This window comes from Lutra lutra, chromosome 14 (genome assembly GCF_902655055.1).
Source record: "Lutra lutra chromosome 14, mLutLut1.2, whole genome shotgun sequence".
Classification (NCBI taxonomy): Eukaryota; Metazoa; Chordata; class Mammalia; order Carnivora; family Mustelidae; genus Lutra; species Lutra lutra.
The window spans coordinates 23,333,010-23,353,277 of NC_062291.1; the positions used below are offsets into that span (position 1 = coordinate 23,333,010).

At 38.8% G+C, this 20,268-nt stretch overlaps 1 protein-coding gene across 3 annotated transcripts in view; it reads right to left on the reverse strand.

Annotated features, from left to right (window-relative positions):
- ANK3 (ankyrin 3) overlaps positions 1-20,268 on the reverse strand; it is a 675,546-nt gene that overhangs the window by 207,901 nt on the left and 447,377 nt on the right. For all 3 annotated transcript variants that reach the window (XM_047703614.1, XM_047703616.1, XM_047703615.1), the window contains 6 exons: positions 17,076-17,177; positions 16,304-16,402; positions 15,996-16,094; positions 7,936-8,034; positions 3,190-3,375; positions 1,206-1,304 (listed from right to left, as the gene is read on the reverse strand). In XM_047703614.1, coding sequence (XP_047559570.1) covers positions 1,206-1,304; positions 3,190-3,375; positions 7,936-8,034; positions 15,996-16,094; positions 16,304-16,402; positions 17,076-17,177 — 684 coding nt within the window. The remainder of the gene's footprint in view (positions 1-1,205; positions 1,305-3,189; positions 3,376-7,935; positions 8,035-15,995; positions 16,095-16,303; positions 16,403-17,075; positions 17,178-20,268) is intronic.

Consider the following 20,268-nt stretch of genomic DNA (forward strand, 5'->3'; position numbering starts at 1 on the left):
TGAAATCCTGCCCTTCCTAATTTGCTGGCTCTGGGATCCTGGACCAGCCACTTTTTATTGCTAAGCTTTGGTTTCCTCCTCTCTAAAATATGGATAGATAACACTATTCTTGATATTTGAATAAATGAGATAATCACATGTAGCCTCACAGGAGTAACCTCAAAGACAGTATTACTTCTACTGCTATTGCTAAAGGTAGCACCAGTAAATGGCCTCTCTCCTGTCTCATCTAATCCCCTTTTCCTCCCACAAGTAAGGTTCTAGCAAAAACACCACCTTGCATGCTATGTTCGAAATCCCAGTACTGATGCCGTCCTCGCAGACGACGTGTTGGACCCTGTGCCCCGTGCTTTGCATACACTCCCTCTTTAGTCACCCAGTGAGGGAGTGGTGATATTTTATTGCTATCATTCAATTTCATAATTCACATCTTACCAATGAGGAAACTGATGGACACTAAGGAAATTTAAAGCCAAAATCGGAACCCAAGGAGTCTGAATCCTGCGCTCACACTTTTGGGCTACTCCTCTATCCTGCTTCCTCCTTCCTTTCTGTTTCTGACAATGAGGTGTCTCAGGAGCAGGCCCGGCCTCAGACTCGTATTTACACTCAGAACACGACTACTCTGGATGGCTGAGTTGCTATCCAGGGGTACACATGATACTGCAACTCCTTTCTCCAGGAATATGAACTTACTCAGGGTATGGACTCTTGCTACTCATTATGAAAGTCTGTCCAGGAACAGAGGATGAAAGCAAAAGACAGTCTCTGTGTTTTGGGTTCTGAAGTTTGGGTCTCATCCACATCGTCCACCCTCTTCCCATCTGCAAGGTCAAGACTGTGCCAGCCAAAGCACTATTAGTACCCTCTGACCCATTTCTAAGAGTCTCAGAGATTTCTGCTTGGGGAAGGGTTTGTAGTTTCCAGTCATGATTCCTCGAATCACATCTACATATTCAGGTCTGTATGTATCCATCCCCATGTCCCTGCCCCCCATGATCATGGCTTATTTTTCCTATCAGGAAACGGCACGTCTGTATAACAGCAAGAACATGCGGTAGGAGAAGTCGAAAATCACAGCTTTCGCTGACTGGCAGGCAGGACCCTTAGAGGTCAGCGGTCCCACCCCCATCCTCGTGCTGGGCAAGGAGGGCTCAGAACGGTTTCACATGCTTTCAGGGCGGGGCACAGTGCTCTGCTCTTACCCTCGCAGTGAAGTCCACAGCAGCCGCCCGGTTTAACAGCAGTGTGGCTACGTTGATATTTCCATAGTGAGCAGCTATGTGGAGTGGAGTGAAGCCACTCTGCAAAGAAAACAGAACCGACATTCAGCTGATTCCGGCCGGCCCCTTGTCTGACCCGTTAATACCATAACCCTGCCCCAATCAAAGTGAGGAAGCAAAATATGCTGAGGTCCACATTCCATTCTGTGCTAGGTTTCTTTCAATTACTGCCAATTGTTCGTAGGGTTTCAAAAAATGCCAGACTCATAGGCAGAGGAAAAGCCAGGAAGGAACCAAGGGTGCAGACTGAACGATTTTAGTAATCCAGCAGCAGGACTATACAGAAGCCAACGTTTCAAAACACCAGAATAGGGATGACAAGAGAAATCTATTGCTCACAGAAGGTTCAGTACCACTGTTTTGTTATCGATGATAGAATTGTCCATTGAAACTCCTTGTCGAAATTCAATTTGCTTAATATATTCAATATAGAGTAAGTGCCAATTTTAATGATAAAAGCAATTTGGGGGACGAGAACTACAATTGGTCTTGTATGATGGGTGACTGCATTTTTAGAAAGAATCCACAAGCTGGTCTCTTCATTAGCAAATGCCTATTCGATCACACATTTTTTTCTAGCTTAGTCACACCAAGGTCATTTTACTTCCTTGAAAAATGCTAAAACATGCAGCGATTCACTTAGTCCCCAAAGATTGAAACCTTATAGGAACTAGATGCATTTCTAAGTTGTTAGCAAGCTTCTTAGCCATGCTAGCTATCTTACTGAGTCTTGTGGGAAGGGTGGGAACATTGGCACCATTCAGAGGTAACTTTCATTTTGCTGACACCAATGAGGCTAAGTGTCATGCAGAACTCGGAAGAATCGGTCCTGGACGAGTAGAATAACAGGGTTGTCTGCAGCTTTAGGTAGAGCTGATAAGCATCGAAAGAGTCAAAACTCTTCATCTCACCCAACTCTACTGCAAATCCTTCAGTCTCAAGGATTCCTCGTTCTTCCTTTCCAACACCAGGTTCAGCTGCAGAAAGCCCTGGTAATCAAACTACTATCTTCTCTGGCACATGCTACTTTGGGGCGGGGGTATAAAGCAGGTATCTAGCCTATAGAGGCGATGCAGAGAAGGAGGGAAAGAAATGAGGCAGCAGCACTAGGTAATGAGAAAATGATGATGCAGGTACAGATTATATGCATATGTTTATAGATATATATATATATACCTCTGTTGTTCTATTCACCACCATCTAGGTTAACACATTTGGAAGCAAAGAGGAGGAAAAAATGAACGGTTAGTTTGCTCTTGGTGACATGGACGGCAGCAAGCTCGTGGCAGCTAAGTGATGAGGATGGAAGCTATGGCGGGAGCACAGGAGGCACAGAAAGAAAGCTGGACCGAATGACGGCCTACACGATGGCCTGTTCCAAACACCACATTTCCTTCACAGAGACATTCAGGTCATACATGTCAAGGCAATGGGAATGTTCGGTTGGGACTCTGGCTGCCGGCATGCTTTCCACAACTGACCAACACTCAGTGCATTGCCTCTCATCTTAGATACCGACCAAAGGTTGGTTTGCACACATTGTTGCTAGCGTTTTGTAATTTTCCGCCCTGGTGTTTGAGCTGAAGAGTTCGATACATTCAAAATATACGTTAGAAGGAAGGAAAAACCAGGTGCCTATAGATTGACCTTGGACGCGGCCTCCCTGTTAGATTGACCTTGGATGCAGCCTCCCTGTTAACATGCATGGGGCGGCATCCACAGCTACCTCCTAGCTTGAATGCTACCCGGGCTGCGGCTTCCGTTGGCTGACTTGGACACGCATTGTCATTCCTCCCCGTGAGGTTAAGGGTTCGGTGTGAGCTTGCCAAAAGGGAGACTGGGCATTCTTAGAGCATGGGTGCTTAACAGGAGAGCGCATGACCAGCTCCCCTCCTTCGTGCCTTACCTTCGACTCCACGTCTGCATTGTTGTCATTCTGCAGCAGCAGGGCCGCGGCCTTCGTGTCGTCTTTTCGGGCGGCAATATGAAGAGCTGGAAGACGCACTTTTCCTTTAGTGTCATTTTCTAGCAGGAGGGAAACTACTTGATCATGACCTTGTTGCAAAGCTACCGCCAACGGTGTGAAGCCATCCTGCAAATAAATGGATGGGTCAAGATCACCCCTAGCATTCTTTTTGATTAACAAATAAGAATGCGACCAAGTGACCAATTTTTGTTCAGAGCTGTTAAAGCTACCATGTTCAAGTAGACAGATATGTGAAAAGATTATATGTGTGTGTGTGTGTGTGTATAGACACATACATATATGTCTTTTATATGTATGTCTATATATATGTATAGTCCACAAATGTTTATGTTTATATTTACCAAAGCAGAAAATAATAAAAAAATTTGTAACAAGTTTATGGGTTTTTTTTTTTTCCATTCAAAAGTAATACACATTAATTGGGTGGATTTTGAAAATATATAGAAGTACCACATAAAGAGGAAAAAGATACCATAATTTCAATATCCAGAAAATAATCGCAGTGAAGACAATATTTCAGGTTAAATCCAGGCAAATTTTCCAAAGGATCTTATTCAAGTAAGATATAAGAACTTCCCCTGATATTTCAAAACTGGGGGAGAGGCCTGTCTGCCTCCTCACTGTGCCTTGTTGCCTAACATGTATCTGGTGGTCAGTCTGTATATGTTAATTGATGAACCACAGTAACTGCTGTTTTAAAAAAGGTCTTTATGAAACGCTCTTGGATTCTCTGCCCAACGACGGGAGAAGACACAGGGATCATGCAAAACAGGACTAGAATAAACAGAGATATACACTCAGGTCTGTGCACTTTGAGTCTTCCCACTGTATTGCCCTGGGACTTGACGAGAAGACAGCTACCGATTTCACTGTGGTTAAGTAATTTGTGGATGATCTAGAGTTGTTGACAGTGGAACCAAGAGCACAGAATAGAAAATCCTAAGACTGGCTCAAGTTTGAATTCTTCTATACTTTTATTGTCATGCACTCAAGAGAACATTTATACGTTGTTTTTATTAGAGAACTGGCAAGAAAGTTACTTACTTTATTTGGTCGTGATATTTTATATTGGTAAGCCTTGTGCTACAAGTAGAGGGCTACTTCCAGTGGAGGTGTGTTCATACAGGAGAAAGAGAAAACCTAGTGAGTTGCACACTAATGTCTTGTTGGTGTGCCTAAAAGATCACCTTCATCATTCTTTTTATTGCTAGAAAACCAGACAAAGACTCCTACCACTTTTTTGACAGAATGCATTTCGATGTATTTATATTTAAGGATGTGCAAAATATTAGCTCCAAATCCGAAGGGACAATTTTGCCCAAATTCTTCTCATATAAATCCTTTTCCTGAAGTCTCCTTATTAACTGTAGTGTGTAAACTATTTCTACCCTGACTTCTATACTCACGCCATGTCCCCCACCCTGCAATGTCTTCTTCCTCATGCTACATATACAAATTCCATCTACTCTTCATGCTTTGAGATCCTGCCAAAGTTCCATCTGCCCTTTCACCTTTTCCAAGGACACCCAAAAGAGGGAAAGGATGATCATTAACATAGCTAGAAGGACTTTCCCTGCAGCCTTAAGAAAGATAAGAAAGGCTGGATACAACCAAGACATTACCAAAAGAACATCACAGGTTTACACTTCAGGGCATAAATTTTGAATGCAATTTAATGTTATGAGAAAAGTAATCTACATAACTGTGTAAATATATGACCTCATTTTCATAAAGATAAAAACGTATGTTGTGTACATACACCAAAAGGTCTTAACGAATAAACAAAATGTTATCCCTGGGAAAATTAACAGTGGCTTTTCTTTTAGCTTTTCACTGTACTTTCTCGTTTATGTAATCTATTACTTTTACAAAGCAAAAGAAAAATACATGTGTTAAAGGATAGAATGGTAAAAGGAAAATTGTGTGCTAAGAGTGAACGTGGCATCTCATTTTTTTAAAACGTGGACAAAATCTAAGGGGTAAAAATTACAGCCCGCTTCTGGTTCTGGCTGAATTTTCTGCCAATATGAACTTTTCAACTCATAGGGCCTTATGCATAAAGGCCCTATGCAAACTACTTTGCACCAGAAAATACACTGCAACAGAGACCATCAGCGCCCACAAGAATGTGCTTCCTACAATAAGCCAATTAAAGAGACAAAGATAACAGCTCTAAGGTGTCAATAGCTAAAATTAACAGCTCCTGATTTTGGGTCCAAACCTAGTTTAAACAGTTTTGTTCTTTCTGTGCAGTTATTTTTTTTTTTTAAAGATTTTATTTATTTATTTATTTGACAGACAGAGATCACAAGTAGGCAGAGAGGCAGGCAGAGAGAGAGGAGGAAGCAGGCTCCCTGCTGAGCAGAGAGCCCGATGTGGGGCTCTGGGGCTCGATCCCAGGACCCTGGGATCATGACTCCAGCCGAAGGCAGAGGCTTAACCCACTGAGCCACCCAGGCGTCCCTCTCTGTGCAGTTATTCTTAAAAGAAAAAATACATGGGGCGCCTGGTGGCTCAGTGGGTTAAGCAACCAGCTCTTGATTTCGGGTCAGGTCATGATCCTAGGGTCCTGAGATCCAGGCCCACGCGCGTCAGGAGCTGCGCTCAGCAGGGAATGTGCCTGAGATTCTCTCCCTCCGCTGCGCCCCCTGCCTGTCTGTTCTCTCTAAAATAAATAAATAAATCCTAAAAAAAAAAAAAAAAAGAGGAACTCTACAAGCCCAAGGGAAATATGACGGAAGCCCCTGAGAACCTCCACCCCTTGTGCAGAATCTGGCACACAATAGGGACTTAGTAATTACTTGTGGGGGTAAATGAACAAATACTTTTACCTCATGTTTCAGAATCTTAATTAGTACAAGAAGGAAAAAAATATATACATATATATATAAAAGACAGTATATAAATACAGAAAGGTTATAAAAACCACAATCATGCCAAAGACTTATTAGTAAGCTGGACTCAACGTCTGCTCCTAAAGAAGAGAGACTTAGTGATCTGTACATCACAGTCTAGAAAGAATAGTACCTTTTCCTTCACAGGCCAAAGAAGCACTATGAAATCACTTTCATTGGGATATTTATATTATTTAATATTTCTATCCAAAAATGGGAATGGATTTTTCTCTCATCTGTCAAGTAAGCATTGCTCTATGCCTACCAGATGCGTGTTCTTTTCTTATTTACCAGTAGTTACTTACCTACCCTTACGACTATTACAAAAACAATATTCTCATGATAAAAATCTTCGACAGTATGGAAGGGTATAAAGTAAAAATTATATCTCTCTCCCGCTGCTCAGAATAAACCACTGAGAACAATACATTATGATTTTCATCTATCAGTGCCTATAGTTTGGCCTCATTTTTGGTAATGCTGAATAGCATTTTATTGTGTGAGTATCACAATATTATCAAACAGGTTTCCTACTGGTGCATATCTAGGTTCATCCCGGTTCTTAAAAAATTGTTCGTACTAATTCTGTTGATGAACTTCCCGTATCCCCCTCTATCACATCTGTAATATAAATTCTTGGAAGCAGAACTGCTAAGTAAAACAGTACATAAACACTACCTTTTGATAGTTATTGCTAAATGTTTTGCAAAAGTGTTACAACCAATGATCGACTTTACCAACACTGTAGGAAAGTTCCAATTTCTTCTACTCTTCAAATTCTTTTCCTCATCTCCTAGGCGAAAGACTGGATCTCATTTTTAAACTGATTAATAAATTAATATTTCTTTGACTATGAGTGAGGATGTGATATTTTCATACATTTATGGTCATTTGTATTTCTTTTTGTGCGAACTGCCTCTTCATTTATTTAGTGGTTTCTCCAGAGGGCATGATCTCAAAACCTAGGTGAAGTTATGCAATTCCTCTATCATGATTTTTCTTGTGCCGTTTGGAAAACATGTCAGAATTTAAGAGGAGCAGTATTATCACAGAGATAATCCTGCATCTGTTTTCATTATTTTGTTAAAAATAGAGAATACTCAAATGTTGATCTTTTAATATTAGCAATAGATTTCTAGTGATACACTTCACAAGGGAGCACAATCTTCCATCCAGTTTAGTTTAAAAAATAAAAACTGCGTTATGTAGGACAGTCCCAAATGACTTCAGTAACTTTTTATTCTAAAACAACTCTTCTATTCAAGACTGTAAAAATCTCTTCACTACCATGTTTACCCAACCCTTAAAAGCATATAATAGTTTTGTTGAAAGTGTGAATTAAATCTAGTTAACTGAAATATGTAAATTCAAAATCATTATAATTACACTAACATATTTGGAAAAAAAGGGATTTCAAACTTGTCTTACTACAAACATATTTCAAAACAGTTGTTGCCTTTGAGGCAAAATTATAATAGATGGAAAAGTGTTCTAAAGCAAATACATAGATATTAAACAAATAGCTCAACTATAAGGTAGAGACAGGCATTTAAGAGCAGAAAGGGTTATCTGTGCAATGGAAGATTCTTTAAAGATTGAAAATTGACTTTCTAGTGTATTTCATAAACATTGAAGAATCCTCACTAGGACTGTATGTCTATGACTATAACTAAAACTACAGTGGGACAGATTCTCCATGTTTTAACTCCAGGCTTACAAAATGCCCTGCAAACATGTAAACTTACCCACAGAAAGAACCAACATGTCTTACCTCTGTGGCTAGGCTCTGGCTCGCACCATTGTCAAGAAGAAACTTCACAACTTCCAAGTGGTTTTCCTGGGCTGCCATATACAATGGCGTGAAACCATTCTGCAAAAGAGAAATGAAATGTTTGTCTGTGGCTTTATTATAGCACCAATTTAGTTTTCCATGGTGCTGATATTATATGTTCTAGAAAATGCTTGTGTATAATAATTTTAATGATACTTTCATGCAGAGATTCATTTTTATTAGAAAGCCTAAGCAGGACAGTTTAAGCAGAATTTATAATTCAGAATTATAGTTCATAATTTATAACTTGAGTGTAGCTCATAGTTAATAGTGTATATTTCACACCAATAGATCCACTTTAAATAAACAGATACATTTTTTTAATCATCAGCCTCTTACTGAGTGCCTACCAGGAGTAAAGAAGTTTCTTGGGGCGCCTGGGTGGCTCAGTGGGTTAAACCGCTGCCTTCGGCTCAGGTCATGATCTCAGGGTCCTGGGATCGAGTCCCGCATCGGGCTCTCTGCTCAGCAGGGAGCCTGCTTCCCTCTCTCTCTCTCTCTCTCTCTCTCTCTGCCTGCCTCTCTGTCTACTTGTGATCTCTCTCTGTCAAATAAATAAATAAAATCTTTAAAAAAAAAAAAAAAAAAAAAAAAAAAAAAAAAAAAAAAAAAAGAAGTTTCCTAGATGATAAGAGGATATGAAGAAAAATACATTTGGTCATGTCCCAGTGAGGTTCTTTACCCCACGCCAATAATTACCTATTTTTAATAAAAGATGTATACTTTCACATAAAATTAAGTTTCTGGAATAGTTCCTAATTTGGAAGGAATTTATATTAATTTCAAATAGCTTCAAATTCATCCAGGTGAGGTGGCTTGGAGCAAAGGAAAGAACACCAATATGCTAAAGGGTATATACTTCGGTTTCAAAATAGAATTCAATTAATAGTTTATTTTTTGTAAGTTTCCTGCCTTGCATTTTTTTTTGCAAACACATGGTATTTTCATGTTCAGAATACATACACACATGTATCCATAAGTACATATATGTATACACATACTTTCTATACATGTGTATTTATGTCTCTCTGAAATGTGGCCAGCTGCCCAAATACCAGGATTCAAATACATGAATGTGTACACTGCATCTTAAGCTTTTTATTAAAATATGTTGCAGGGGCACCTGTGTGGCGGCTCAGTCCATTAAGCCTCTGTCTTTGGCTCAGGTCATGATCCCAAGGTCCTGGGATCGAGCCCCACAATGGGCTCCCTGTTCCTTGGGAACATCTCCCTCTCCATCTCCCTCTGCTTGGGCTCTCTCTCTCAAGTAAATAAAATCTTCAAAAAAAAAATATGTTGCATATGTGTGATTGCTCTCTAGAACAATTTATTTCACATCTATGAAATATTTTCATATGTTGCCTATATGTAGTATTTTAAAATCTTATTGCAAAACATATACATCAAAACATATTTTTCAAACTATAGCAAATTTTCTTTGAATAAATTTTTCAGAATACAGTTCCATTTAACTGAATGTTCTGGAAATTTTATTGTATACATTATATAACTGGACAGAATAAAAGTAAATATATTCTTAATAAAATGTACCAAATATTACTCAAACTTTTGTGATTCAGAAGGTTTAGGTTCATCGTTATAAATACCATTTACTATATGATTACCTTACTTATCTATAATTCAGCCTCTGGAGACACATTTTTTTGGCTTTCAGCAAAGAATTTAAAAGTAAGTTAAAAAGATCCTTGAGCTGATAAAAGTGAAGTCACGTAACAAATCTGCCATACTTTATGCATCAGAGAGTTCCTCTATTCTGCTTACTCAATTTTACACATAATTGTAACAAGCTACGTTATCCAGTTGCAAAGCTCAAAATTACAGACACGAAATTAGAGGAAGGAGAATATGACACAGCATTCGAGCTACTTCCCTTTAAATTAGCCACCTACTAACATCACTGAAGTTCGTCGTTATTCTGTTCTACCATGAAAGGTTTTATCAACAATAAACATAGAACATGGAATAATTGTGACACAATGTGTGTGTACATATGTGTGTGTGTGTACATATGTGTGTGTGTGCATGTTTGTGTGTATGTGCCTGGCATGCTTCATCTCCGTCACTCTGCCCAGACCTGTGAGGAAAACTGACAGGTAGTTTAGGATTACCCTTACATAGCTATTTTTTCATTTCCTTAATTTGACCAAAATGGAAGATCATTTTATACTTGGTTGAGTTAAATATCCTTTAAAAACCAAAACAAGAGAAAGGGAAAAAAAAAAAAAAAAAAAAAAACCTGTTAAAAATACTAAGAAGAGAAAGAAAAAAACCAGGGTAGATTTTGTGATAGTTCAGGATCTGTCTTTCCTCATCAGCTGAAATTTCTAGATGGAAGGTTCAGATTTTAGGAGCAAAGTTCTTCAGAAAAATTTTGAAAATGGATGTTATTCTCTCAACTTCAGGACAGGGTTTTGCTGTAGTTGACGATTACCTAAGGACCACTAGTCTACCCACAAGTATCTGGATTCTGGCCCGTTGGAGGTAGGCTGTTCCTGAGTTTACCTTCCAGAACCAAACTTTTCATGACCCAGGAAGATCATCCAAAACCAGGTACTGAGGTTTAAAAGATGCTGTTCTTACAGACCTGGAGCTTCCAAAGAGTGATTCTTAAGAATCACAACTTTTAGGGACGCCTGGGTGGCTCAGTTGGTTAAGCAGCTGCCTTCGGCTCGGGTCATGATCCCAGCGTCCTGGGATCGAGTCCCACATCGGGCTCCTTGCTCATCAGGGAGCCTGCTTCTCCCTCTGCCTCTGCCTGCCATTCTGTCTGCCTGTGCTTGCTCTCTCTCCCTCTCTCTCTCTGACAAATAAATAAAAAAAAAAAAAAAAAAAAGAATCACAACTTTTAAATTATCCCACATGCCCTTTCCACAACAGCAGAGTGTGAACCGTGTGGGACTGGAATTATTCAAAAAGAATATGTCGATAAGGATCACAACAAGATTGAGCCCTGTAATTCATGGTTTTCCACAATCACTTCTCTCTCTCTCTCTCTCTCTCTTTTTTTTTTTTTTTGAGTGCTTGCCATTTTCATTTTTGGAATGGTCACATTCTTTTACACTTTTTCATTTTTATAAATTTTTATTGATATATAATTCACATACCGTAAAACTCACCCATTTAAAGTGTACAATTTAGTGGGTTTTAGTATATTCACAAACTTGGGCAACCATCCCCACTATCTAATTCCAGAACATTTTCATCATTGCAAAAAGGAACTCTGTACCATTAGTATTCACTCCCATTCACCCCTCCCTGAGGCGTCTGGCAATCAGTCATCTCCCTTCTATCTCTATGGATTTGCCTCTTCCGAACATTTCGTATAAATGGAATCACACAATATATGGTATGATATATTGATATATATTGAATGCTGTTGAATGGTCTAATTTTATTTCTGCTGTTCATAGAGATAGAATGTTTCTGGTGTTTTTGTTTTTTCCTCTCTAATGGAAATTTCCATTTTATAGGGGGTATGTATAGGCTTGTGTGTTGATTTTGTTTTGTTTCAGTTTGGGTCACCAAGCATCTGTTTCCCCTTCTGGCAATATTGTTCCAATTTTCTTTAAGGGACCTACCTCGTCCCCTGAAATGCAGGTAGTATATGTCTTGGCCATCTTTGAGACAAATTAGCCTGCCTTTCTTCAACCACAGGGTGGGCATAGGTGCAAGAAATCTCCGGTTTGCTTTTCCAGGTCTACCCTCTAGCTTTCTCAATTCTGTTTTCTGAGAAATCCCTCCTTCCCGCCTCTTGAGCTGGTCTGTAAAGACCACATCGAAGGGCCACTTTACCGTGTAGCTGATGATTACTCTCTCACCCCAACTATCTAGTTTTCAAAGCTTTCCATAAGGTTTCTTTAGCTTTCTATTCTATGTATTCTCCATGTAATTTCAATAAATTCCCTTTTCCGTTCACGTTAGTGTTTATTGTTTTAATCCCAATACCACTAACTAATACAAATCTCATCTATCAAGAAGGGATCAACATAGCATAAGAACACATAGAACACATATGCACTATTTAGTTATGGTTCTAGCGAGTAATTACGAGCATCCTTTGGGAAGACTGAATAAAAATATTACCATTACTCTCTTGTACAGAGAGGCTTAAAGCACCAATAATTCAATGTGTTGTCACTGCACAACCTAAGGCTGAAATGATTTTTTGTAAAAGAGCATCTGGATTGAGAGAATGGTCCAATTTTAGAAAGAATGTTATTTTTCTTTGAAGAGAAAAAAAGTACACCACTGTTTTTTTAAAAAATTAATTTCCTAACTTAGGAAATTTCCAAAACAAAGAGCTGGCCAAAATGGAACATATGGGTGCCCAATTTACTTTTTTTTTTTCCTGTAGCAACAATAGATTTAATTTTCAAAAGGCAGAACAGCTCAAGATTGAGAAAGTATGCTCTTTGATACCTGATTTTATCCATTATCTTCAACACCTTCTGCTCGGAACATTTATTACGGTGTTATCAAAGGCATACAAAGATGCAGACCTATAATTTTATAGATCATACAGAAGCATGCTGCCTAATATCCACACAAATAAAATAAAATAGAAAGCCCTCCTGTTATTCCATTTAAGTAAGGGTTGACATTTCATTCATGTACTTTTATTATCCATCCTAGGTTCCTACAGGCAGCCTGTGCACATCATAATTGCTCTTCTGAATTTAAACTATAAGGGCAGGGGATGGATCTGCACTGACTAACATCTGATATTGATTTTTATGACTGTTGGTTAGAAAATATGTGTGCTATGAAGTCAAAAGACAGAGAGGCTATATCATACCTATTATCTGATTTCATGAAAATCTGACCTCCCCACCAAGAAAATATTGAAAAACACAGAAAGACCAAGGAGGCACTGGTTTAATCAAAGGGTCTTGTCCTTTCTGAAACAGATCCACAGAAACTCAGTCCTTGTTTCGCCCTTGGATGGAGATGGGTGGGGACTGAGTAGATGAGGATTGGTGGTGGGAGGAGGACCTCCACTTTGTCTTTCCATGCATTTTGGTGGTAGAACCCTGTGAATATATTACCTATTCAGAATTTAAAAACACACAATACAAAAAAACACAAAAACCCAAAGGGTCTTGTCTTTGTTCATACTATTATGAAAACTTATCCATTTAGAATACTTTGATAGTTATGGTAAAATATTGGAAATAGACTTTGCTTCTTGATAAACAAGAATATTTACAGAATAAAGACAGAAGGAGAAAAGTGAAGGCTGTCATCTGATGGGGCAGTTTGAGATTTTCCAATTGCAAACACTAGTAATCCTTATTGCCGTATTTAGTACAAAGTATGAAGGACTTAATCATAGTAGAGTTCTTTATAATCACAATTTAATTATCTAACCTAATTTCTTTCTCAAGGTAGGCCTAAATCATCTCTGGAATGTTAAGTAATATAAGAAAGAGTTAACTAACTTATTAAGACATAAGACCAAGGCAATGTCAAAAATTAAAGTAACATCTTAAAAATTCTTAGCTTATAGATCCTCAGTTTATAAGATCAGAACTTGATATCGTCCAATTCCATTTTCATTTTCAAGACAAGGAGAACTTTTATGCTTAAGGAAGATGAGGGACTCTCTTTACACTAGTTTTGTTGGCTACTTTGTATTACCCATTTGGTTAAAACTTCACTCAGACAGGGATGCTGTCTTTCTTGAATATTAGTACTCTTGTGATGTTTTCTGTGCTGACGCCTAAACGGAATTTAATCTCACGGCATTATTGCTTATCGTTTCTTTGTAAAAGCTCCTATTGAAAAGCTACTACCAGGAGTTATCATGGAAACCCCAGTGTGCTGCCCGGGCATCTTGTTACTTCTTCTGTGCATGGGATGATGCAGCTCAGTAGGCACATGGGGGCACGTGTCCAGACGAGGGGGTGCTCTACTACGAACTGTGGGGGCACAACATGCCAAGCACAGCTGCAGGGAACAGGGAATTCCGCAGCCCATGTTCTTCTCCGTCACTTCATTATCACTAGGGAATGTGTATAAATTGAAATTTGATTTCAATTGTGGAATCTCTCCGACATCGTCAAGGAGGTTTAAAATTATGGCAGCTCTAAACATCAGTCAAGAATGTGTGAAATGTTTAAAAGAAGGAGGTTTATTTCTTCTCCCTTGGGGGGATAAAGGAAATGAAAATGGATTAAAGAGTTCTCTCACTCTCTCAGAGCTTAACACTTTTACTTTCCAGTAAAAAGATGTTTTAAAAGCACGATGCTTTGCTTATTATAGTCGGCTTGTCTGTATCTCTCTCAATGGACTGACTGTACTTGTCAATATTCAATTTGGTATCATTCCCTTCTGGAAAAGCATCATCACTCCGAGAGAATCAGCATAAGTGGACCACGTCTCAGAGGTCCAACCACAAGGAACTAGAAAAGAATCAGATCCGACATACAAGAAATCACATGTCTGGAAGCACAGTGCGGTTGCTCCTCCATGACCCTGATATATAACAGCATCAGCACCACGTTCCTATGGCGTGGCAACCATGGAGGAAGTCACCCCAATGCCACAGACCCACAAAATATAGGAGGCTCCTGTTAGCCAGAGATAATCAGTACTGAAGATGGTTGTGGAAATCGAGTACACTTAAAACTGGAAATCAAAAGGGCAAAGTAAATAATGAAAAAGGTTTGAGACTTTCTTCTAAAAGACAAAACTAGAAACCATAAAGGCAAGTTTAGGAGTTAACAAAATATTGGTTATAATTGGAATTCCTGTATGAGTTCTCATAATGAACAAAGACTAAACCAAAAAGGATTTCTGCGGAGGAACGTGTAATTTTTCTGACAGAATTCTATGACAGTTTGATGTCCTTCACTTTTTATTCTCACAGCATAAGTAAACAGACAGCCTTTTTACAAATGGATTTGCTAACCAAAGACCTCGCCTATTTATTTATTTATTTTTTGGTCATTTAATCTTTTGACTTTCAACTCATTCTCATTTGAAACACTTACCAGGAAATCATCCTAATTCTTCACACATTGCTAGAAAACCACAACCTACAGCTTAGTTGTGAAGCCAGGGTTCCCCAGCACCCTCCCTCTAACTTCAGGCTATCCTGTGTCTTTCGCAAAACTTGCAGTTTTGTTCTGCAATCCATTTGTTCAGTATCCAACTGCCTGGGGTGCAGACGGACAAACAGGAGGAGTACATGAAGGCATCCACTGAGAAAGAACACTTGAGTAAGGACCAGTTCTAAAAATGGTCAGGTTCTTAGCAGTTATTTCTGTGTTATGATGATGTTTGCTTTCCTATACAACCTCATTTCTGCGGGGAGTGCAATAATGAAAAATTCGGATTATGAGGACCGATCTCTAAACTTATTTTAAAGTAAATTCTCTTACACTGAAAGCCTACCAAACCATAATCTATTGGTGTTCTTTTTAGAACTTCATGCAAGACTCGGAGCACATAGAACGTCCTACTGAATGTATGATTAGCATATATCCAAATGAAAGAATCTGGAAATTTTAGTTTGGGGAATTTTAAAGTTTATTCTGTTTTTTTTTTTCTTTTAATCTGTTTCAGGAAACAACGGTGAGGCCTTAGTTACTAAATAGGAATTAAGCAGTGTCTTCCCTTTTTCAACTAGATAAAGCACTGAAACATAATAGACCTATAAGAGGCATTTCCTCATTTATAGGCATTTTCATCTCCTTTGTAAGTTAATAGGTACTGAGATTGGACCTGAGCTAGCATAATAAAGTGTATAAGACTGCATTACAGACAGTCTCCAAACATTTATGTCTATGACTACCAGCCTAATTTCAAAGATGGATGACTTTAAAAAATCTCTTTCACATGTAACAGAACATATATGAATTAAAATAATTTGCAACAATGTAGCTATTCACTGAATTGTATTCTTAGAGGATACAAGACTTGACCCAAAAAACATCTGTAAGTTACAACACTTATTGGCAATAGAGTTGTAGGTTTACCTGAGATTGTGCATTGACATTGGCTCCATTTGTAACCAAGACCTTTACCACCTCTGCTTGCCCAGCCAAAGATGCTATATGCAAGGCTGTGTTTCCTTTCTGTAAAATGAAAAGATACATCAACTCACCCTCTTTATTTCTCTGTTTTAACATTTTATAAAATATGGAATCCCTCTATGTTTATAAGTTTCCCAAAGAGAATGTGGTTGGCAAGTATCTCATGAGATGCTTGCCCTGATTCTTTTGAGGGCTGAATCCTCATTGAATCTGTCAAGTGACACAAAAAGTATTCAACAGGGGATACTGACCTTCGTAGCCGCATCCACATTGGCTTCTCTCTGTAGCAGTTCAGAAACAACTTCTACATGGCCTTCTTTGGAAGCAAGATGGAGAGCGTTCAACCCATTCTGATTAAGAGTGAAGGGAAAGCTTTGCTTAGCATGTTGAGAATAGAGCAGCAAACAGTCTACGTAGAACTCTTAAGATCATATCCCACCAACAATCACTTGGATGTGTGCAGTGTAGAAACTTGAATTACAAATAAAGGTACTTAAAAGTCAGGTGGGTTGTTCTGGTATCATTAGTTACTAATTTTAGGAATTATTAAAGGATGCCTACCTACATTTCTAAATGCTTCTTTAACAAAGCAGAGTCATTTGAAAATCAAAGCTGATGACACTTAACCAACTGAACAAACAAACAAAACAAAACAAAACAACAAAATAACAGGGGTGCCTGAGTGGCTCAGTTGTTAAGCAGTTGCCTTCAGCTCAGGTCATGATCCCAGGGTTCTGGGATCAGGCCCCGTGTCGGGCTCCCTGCTCAGAGAGAATCCTACTTCTCCCTCTCCCACTCCCCCTGCTTGTGTTCCCTCTCTCACTATGTCTCTCTCTGTCAAATAAATAAAACCTTTAAAAAACAAACAAAAACAAAAACAAACAAAAACAAAAAAAACCAAACACTAAACTGGTAAAAAGAGAGTCTTGGCAATAACTAATGAAGGATTCAAGGAGTTTCACACAGTCTGGATGTTTAAAATCTTCAGTAAAAAATTAAATAGCATCAATAACCACAACTAACCTGATTGCAAATGTTGATGTCAACCCCATTTTTTATGTAGTCAAGGGCCTTTTCCAGGTGTCCAGCTCGAGCTGCTCTTAAGTAACTGGCATTGGCATCAGACTAAAATAAAAAAGAAAGACATTTTGATGAAAAACAAAACTCATAGAATGTTAGAACTATTCAACTTACAGTCCAAACTAAAAGAAAGATTTTTAAATTGAACTATTATATTTCTAACACGAAAATACTCTTAAAGGTCTTTTAAAGTCACTAGGGAAAGGACAAATTCTTGAAAAGTTGCTTTCAAGTATATAAAGTTACCCCTTATGTGATGTCCTGATTCTGAGCTGAAAGAGAAAATTCCCCATACTATGTAGGCACTTTAAATCAACATACAATTCCTAGAGAGTAAAGAGAAACCCCATAACTTCCTAGTAGTCTCATTATGAAAATCTCACTGTTTTATTTTGTCAAAAACTTCACATCTATCCCATTCTTTCACATTAAACTATTACAACCAATTTTTCGATTCATAGCTTCACAAATACATTTAACATTGTTATACTAGTTTAAGAGGAATTTGGAGGATGTTCTCTTGGATTTTCCTACAGCACATAGCGATGTGCTGGAACATTGAATGTATCTGAAAGGCATCTATAAATGTCTACCCAAATTATGAAGCACACTTCCCATATATTTTCAAGTAAGCTAAGGCCGCCACCTGAGTATTAGCAGGAGCAAATAAATAAATGCATATGAATTTAAAAACAACAAAAACCAAATCTGCGATACATTCACCAAAAGCTTACAACTCTGCCTTTCTGCTAAACTCTAGTACCCAAGATTATGGGGTTGAAACCCCCTACTAGTGAAGTCTTTAAAAGAAAGACAGTGAGAGGAAAAACTTCAAAGACAGATCTGCACAATTTGGAAAGGAGTCCTGCTCCGTATAGAACACCATAGAAGCAGGTTTCCAAAAGGAGAGCCAAAACCATCTCATCACTGGTTATCAAAGCAATCATGCAGGGTATGGCTTAAATAACAGAGGAGAGTGTCTTCTGTCAGCCATTTGGCAAATACCTTTGAAGGCCCTGTTCACAGGCCACCTCATCTGGAAAGCCTTCCCAGACCTCCCGGGCAGAGATGCGTTGCTCGGTGCTTCCAGAGCATTAATTTCATCAAGCCCTCTTGGTATTTCTCACATAGGCATTAGAGTTTTGGGTTTACCTGTCCTTCTTCCTCCCTAAATTGTAAGCCCCTTAAGAACAAGCAGAGGCAGATCAAGGGGTAGACAACTGGAAAGCAGACAAGACGCCAATCTTTGAGGAATGCTAATTCATCCCTGGAAATGTAATTGAGCTGAAGGAAATCCCATCTCTCAGAAGCGTCTTTGGTTCTGGTTGGGCCAATTTAGTTAGGATTCGATTGCTCAGGTCCTCAAAGGAGAGCCTACCATCTCTACAGTGTCCATCCTTCTCATGTATGCCTCTCTGAAGGAGTATCCCTTTTCCTCTAAAACAGGCCTTCCCAATCTCAGCACTACTGGCATTTCTTTTTTAAGATTTTACTTTATTTTAAGTAATCTCTACACCCAACGTGGTGCTCGAACCCACAACCCAGAGATCAAGAGTCACATGTTCCATGGAGTAAGCCAGTTGGGAGCCCCTACTGGCATTTTGATTCAGGTAATTCTTTGATGTGGGAGATGCTCCTGTTCAGTGTCAATGTTTACTAGCATTCCTGGCCTTTACCAACTATCCCCTAGTGCGACTAGTAAAAATGTATCCTCAGTTGCCAAATTTCTCTTGCCGGCAGGGGAGGGAGGGACTTCTCCGCTGAGAACCACTGCTCTGAATGAGGGGTTAGCTAATTTATTTACAGATTATAGGGTTGATAGGCTTCACTCTTTGGCCTGAGTAACCACATGCCTAGACTTACCACAAGGCAGTGACTACAGTGTAACATTCATCTTTCTGTTTTCCCTGCAATTAGAAGCATCCTGGCCCATTAGCAGGTGCTTAAAAATGTTTTGTGAATGAATGAACCAATAAATAAGTAAATTGTGTGGAAGTAACTATATTAATTAAAATATCGCCTTCAACAATACAGGAAGGTTTCTTCACAATAACAGCAGCTATTTCAATGGAGAAGCTGCTAGAATACCAACCTGACTGCCAGAAATGATAAAGGAAGCCACTGAGTCAGGTATCTGGGAACATACGCAGCTGTTGCCAAAATAAAACTGGGACTGGAGTCAAGCATGCAAATCATTTAATCAGAGCTTCAAATCAGACAAAGGACAAACCGAAGTTTCCAGGAATTTTAAGAAAAATGAAATACGATTTTTAAAGAGGCTCACTACTTTGAGATGGTTAGGGGTTTTTTTTGTTTGGTTTTTTCTTTTTGGGTTTTTTCTTGGTCTGGTTTAAAGTTCAGTTAGAAATAAATTAGCTAAGCAAGGATGGCTCATTGTACCATAAAACATCATCTCCTTTGTGCCTGCTCAATGACTTATCAGTGAATTTGCCCAGAAGGGCTCTGATGCCATTCTGGGAACAAACATCAGTCCGTCTGGATATTTCAACCGCCAGAGATAACAACTGTCAGTAAAGCATCCCCACTTCTAACTTAAAGTGCATAAAAACAGCAGCTAAAGAAGTTCAAATAGAGGTATCATGATTCAAGGAAAGCCTCTGCATTCATTCCACATCTGAGAAGTTTGGTGATTGTATATACTGTCCATTTACCTCTCAGAATTTTCCCACCAGACTCCCTAAAGCAAAGCCAAATACAAACAACATAAGCCACATTTTCTAATTCAGTGGTTCTCTACCTACTTGGAGTTCAGATTCTTTTGAGATTAACAAAAATTACAAGGAAATATTTTTCCTTTAACAGCTGCACATGGACACATCCATACACCAAATCTGCACATACACATAAAATCTGCAGGCACACACATAATTCGCACACTAACGTCATGTGGTTCAGGATTGCCAAGCCTTCTCATGGATTCATGTTTAAGAACACCTACTCTAATGATGAAGGGCTTTCTGATGGATACCTTCACCATATCTATTTCACCCAGTGACACTGGTACCAGATAATCCTCTGAGGTAAGTAGTTCACCACCTGAGAACTTTAAGAACAAGAGAAAAAACAAAACTTGTTTTTCTTCACTTTTCTCAGCCTTCTATTACATACAGGCATA